The sequence below is a fragment of the Mus pahari genome, chromosome 8, assembly GCF_900095145.1.
Source record: "Mus pahari chromosome 8, PAHARI_EIJ_v1.1, whole genome shotgun sequence".
Lineage (NCBI taxonomy): Eukaryota > Metazoa > Chordata > Mammalia > Rodentia > Muridae > Mus > Mus pahari.
In genome coordinates, this window is record NC_034597.1 from 65805199 (window position 1) to 65808574 (window position 3376).

Consider the following 3376-nt stretch of genomic DNA (forward strand, 5'->3'; position numbering starts at 1 on the left):
TCCGTGTGTGTGTGTGTGTGTGTGTGTGTGTGTGTGTGTGTGTGTGTGTGTCTGTGTATGTGTGTGTGTGTCTGTTTCTTTCTCTCTTAAAACAAAAATCTAGCCCTCATATCCTTTTCATCAGAAAAGACTGGATGTGAAAGATGACATCAGAATGAGTGGTTGGTTCTGATCTAAAGAGATAAATCAACTGAAGTGAAAATTCTAGACTTTCTTAAAAATTAGCACGTTAGTGTTAAATTTAGTTGACTTTCCTGTTAGGTACTAAACCACTTGTCTCACAATAAAAAGAATGGAATTGGAGAACTAATGGCCCAAATATCTGATGGTCTAAGGCAAGGACAAGAGCCCTCTTACCCTGTATAGATATTGAAGGCTTTGGTGCCCTCAGGGTGTAGCTGAGTGCTTAATGGTTTAACTCTGACTTTTGTTTTGCTTTTTAAACTTTTTTTTTTTTTTTTAAGAGCTATGGCCATGTGCTCCACCACTGCTCTATCCAGCTTGGATTTACCTATTAGAAATCTTTAGTAACAAAACCCAAGCATGTGATAACCCCAAGTCACTTTCAGAAAATATAGAAACCTTAACATTACATTTTCAAGTGGAATTAAGTTCTTCATAGAAATAATATTCTAATGAAAGATTACATTGTTGAAATTTTTATAAAAATTATCTGGAAAGTCTAATTCTCTGTATATATAAGTGTCTAAAAATAATAATATTTGTATTTTAAAGATTCTGACAATGGAGATATTAATTATGATTATGTTCATGAGTTATCATTGGAAATGAAGCGTCAGAAAATACAAAGAGAATTAATGAAATTGGAACAAGAAAATATGGATAAGAGAGAAGAAATTATCATTCAAAAGGAGGTATGTGTATTGAAGTGAGTGTGATATTAACACAGACATGGTTGTTGATCACGGGAATCAACTCCATGCTGTGCTTAGTTCATTCTAGGACAGTGTGATAAATTGATCAGCTTCCCACATATCATCTGTACCATAAAAGATTAATTATTCAATCTTTGTATGACTTTTAAGTCAAAAAATTTTTTTTGCTGTTGAACCAAATGAAAACTCCATTGCCTGTACCCATCAACTTGATACAAAGTGAGTTCTACACATGTCAGGCCCACGATATTTCTAGATTTCTCTGTCCACATTCCTAACGTATGGAAATAGAATTTATTTGGAAATAATTTCTGACTTTGCTGAGAAAATGTTGAAAGTTTTTGATGTTACTTTCTTGGTATCTGTATCTATCAGGGCAGTTTAGTTAACATGTAAGTTAAAAGCATGGGTTCTGGAGTTGGCCTCATGACAATGGGTGGGCCAATTCTGGCTTTTAATTTTTAACTCAGTCCAACGCCCTTTCCCCTCCTAACTATTTTAGGGTGCATGGTTTGTTTTGTTTTGTTCGTGAGTTTCTGAACTGACTTACTAAATTATTTTGATAGGTTTCCCCAGAAGTGGTTAGATCAAAATTGTCTCCATCACCTTCTCTGAGAAAGTCCAGTAAATCTCCAAAGCGAAAGTCCAGCCCCAAGGCATCTTCAGCTGGCAAGAAAGAGCGGAAGGCTGCTGTGGTGGCTTCTCCACTGTTGGACCAGCAGAGGTCAGTAGGGTAACCTCAGCACCAGAGAACAGGCTGTTTCTGGGGTGTTTCTAACAGCTGCATGACTTGGTTGTAGGAGGTGATTCTGATACAGTGGTCTTAGCTCTTTTCTTCCTAGAGTTAAAATTGTAAACACAGTGAAACAAATATCCATGTCACACCCACACACTAGACTTTCTAACTCTGGGGTTTTGTGTAATATGCAAGCCTATTTTTTTAATACTTTAGTCAATATGTATCATTTTTACAAAACAAGTACTGTTTTTAATGTCTTGAGTCAGAACACAAATATATCCTGTAACTTTCTTTGTTTGGGTTGCTTTTTCTCTTAACATTTTAAAATTTTTAATATTTGCACTATATATTTGTCTTTCTGTTTGTTGACCAACATTTTGGTTTTCAGTTTTTGAGCATTATAAATTATATACAGGGAGCATTTGACTTACTTCTTTGTTTATATGTCAAGAGATTAGATATTTTAAAGTCTTTACGCACCAGTATGCGTATTGATTAGAATTATAGCAGTCAACTAAAGAAATAAACATAGGAATAATGAAATATAATTACATTAAGGACTAAGAAAAAGATGGGAGGCATTTAAATATCCCTCTACAGTGTAAGTTCAAAATAAGGTACATATACTAATTTCATTTTTATTTTTTTTAACTAAAGCCATACCCTAATGTTGATTATTTGGCAAATCTTGTTTAGCTAACCCACCATAAAGCTCATGTTATTTCCTGGTTTCACACCATAATTCAGACTCAAGTGATATTATTTGCCTACATAAAGTGGTGCCCACTTCTGAATAGACACATATTTTCACTCACCAGTACTTAACACCATCTACTTTGTAGATGCTGTAAGAGAAATCTTAAAAGAACAGTAGTTATAAATTTTTATGCTGTGAAAACTTTTTTCTTCTCAAAATGAAACTCAAATTCCTTAAGAATGACATTTATGCGTTGACCTTTTCTTTCTTATTAATATTTTTATCAAATTCTGTCCATTCTGTCTAGTTCTAAATTTAGTCCTGCAGGCTTTAGCTTAAATTCTAAATTTTCTTTGTGTAAATTCCTTATATCTTAATTGTTGTTTGTCTTGCATTTCATCTGTGACATGTGTGCTTTATAAATTTATTAAACTTAAGCTTCCTGAAAACTAAGCTCCTAATAGTTCATTTTTCTGTATTCCTACAGCTCCTACAATAAGAGCTCTTGTGGTCTCTCTTTGCTTCTGAGATTTAGTGGTATTGTGAAGGGATGTGAGAAAGGCCGACCCCTAGATTGGTGTGAGCTATTCTGACTTATTCCTCTTCTTCTTGCCTATTAGTTATATAGTTTGCCCTCAGTTTATCCATTTATACAACAAATTTTGTCGCCCAAATAGCCTTTATTTTCTGTTTATTGTCATTGAAATTTATTTTCTTCTTAGAAATTTTTAAATAACTATTTAGATATAAAGGGTTCATTTAAATCTATTTTTCAAATATTCTCTTACTATTTATTATTTAAGCTTATCCTTTGATTTATTGATCTGAATTTTATCACATTACTTTAATTGCTATATTTCTATATTCCAGAATGTTGCTGTTCTTAAGATGTATCTATAAAATATAGAGCAGGAGGGCATTTAAAATAGCACAAGGGAAACAATAAATTGTATATATACATAAGACTGAGACAGAGCCGGGCGTGGTGGTGCATGCCTTTAATCCCGGCACTCGGGAGGCAGAGGCAGGCGGATTTCTGAATTT

The 3376-nt window shown here is 33.7% G+C and overlaps 1 protein-coding gene across 2 annotated transcripts in view; it reads left to right on the forward strand.

The window, feature by feature from the left end:
• Zc3h13 (zinc finger CCCH-type containing 13) overlaps positions 1 to 3376 on the forward strand; it is a 62508-nt gene that overhangs the window by 25599 nt on the left and 33533 nt on the right. For both annotated transcript variants that reach the window (XM_021203342.2, XM_029541575.1), the window contains exons 6-7: positions 736 to 875; positions 1463 to 1620. In XM_021203342.2, the coding sequence (XP_021059001.1) occupies positions 736 to 875; positions 1463 to 1620 (298 nt within the window). The remainder of the gene's footprint in view (positions 1 to 735; positions 876 to 1462; positions 1621 to 3376) is intronic.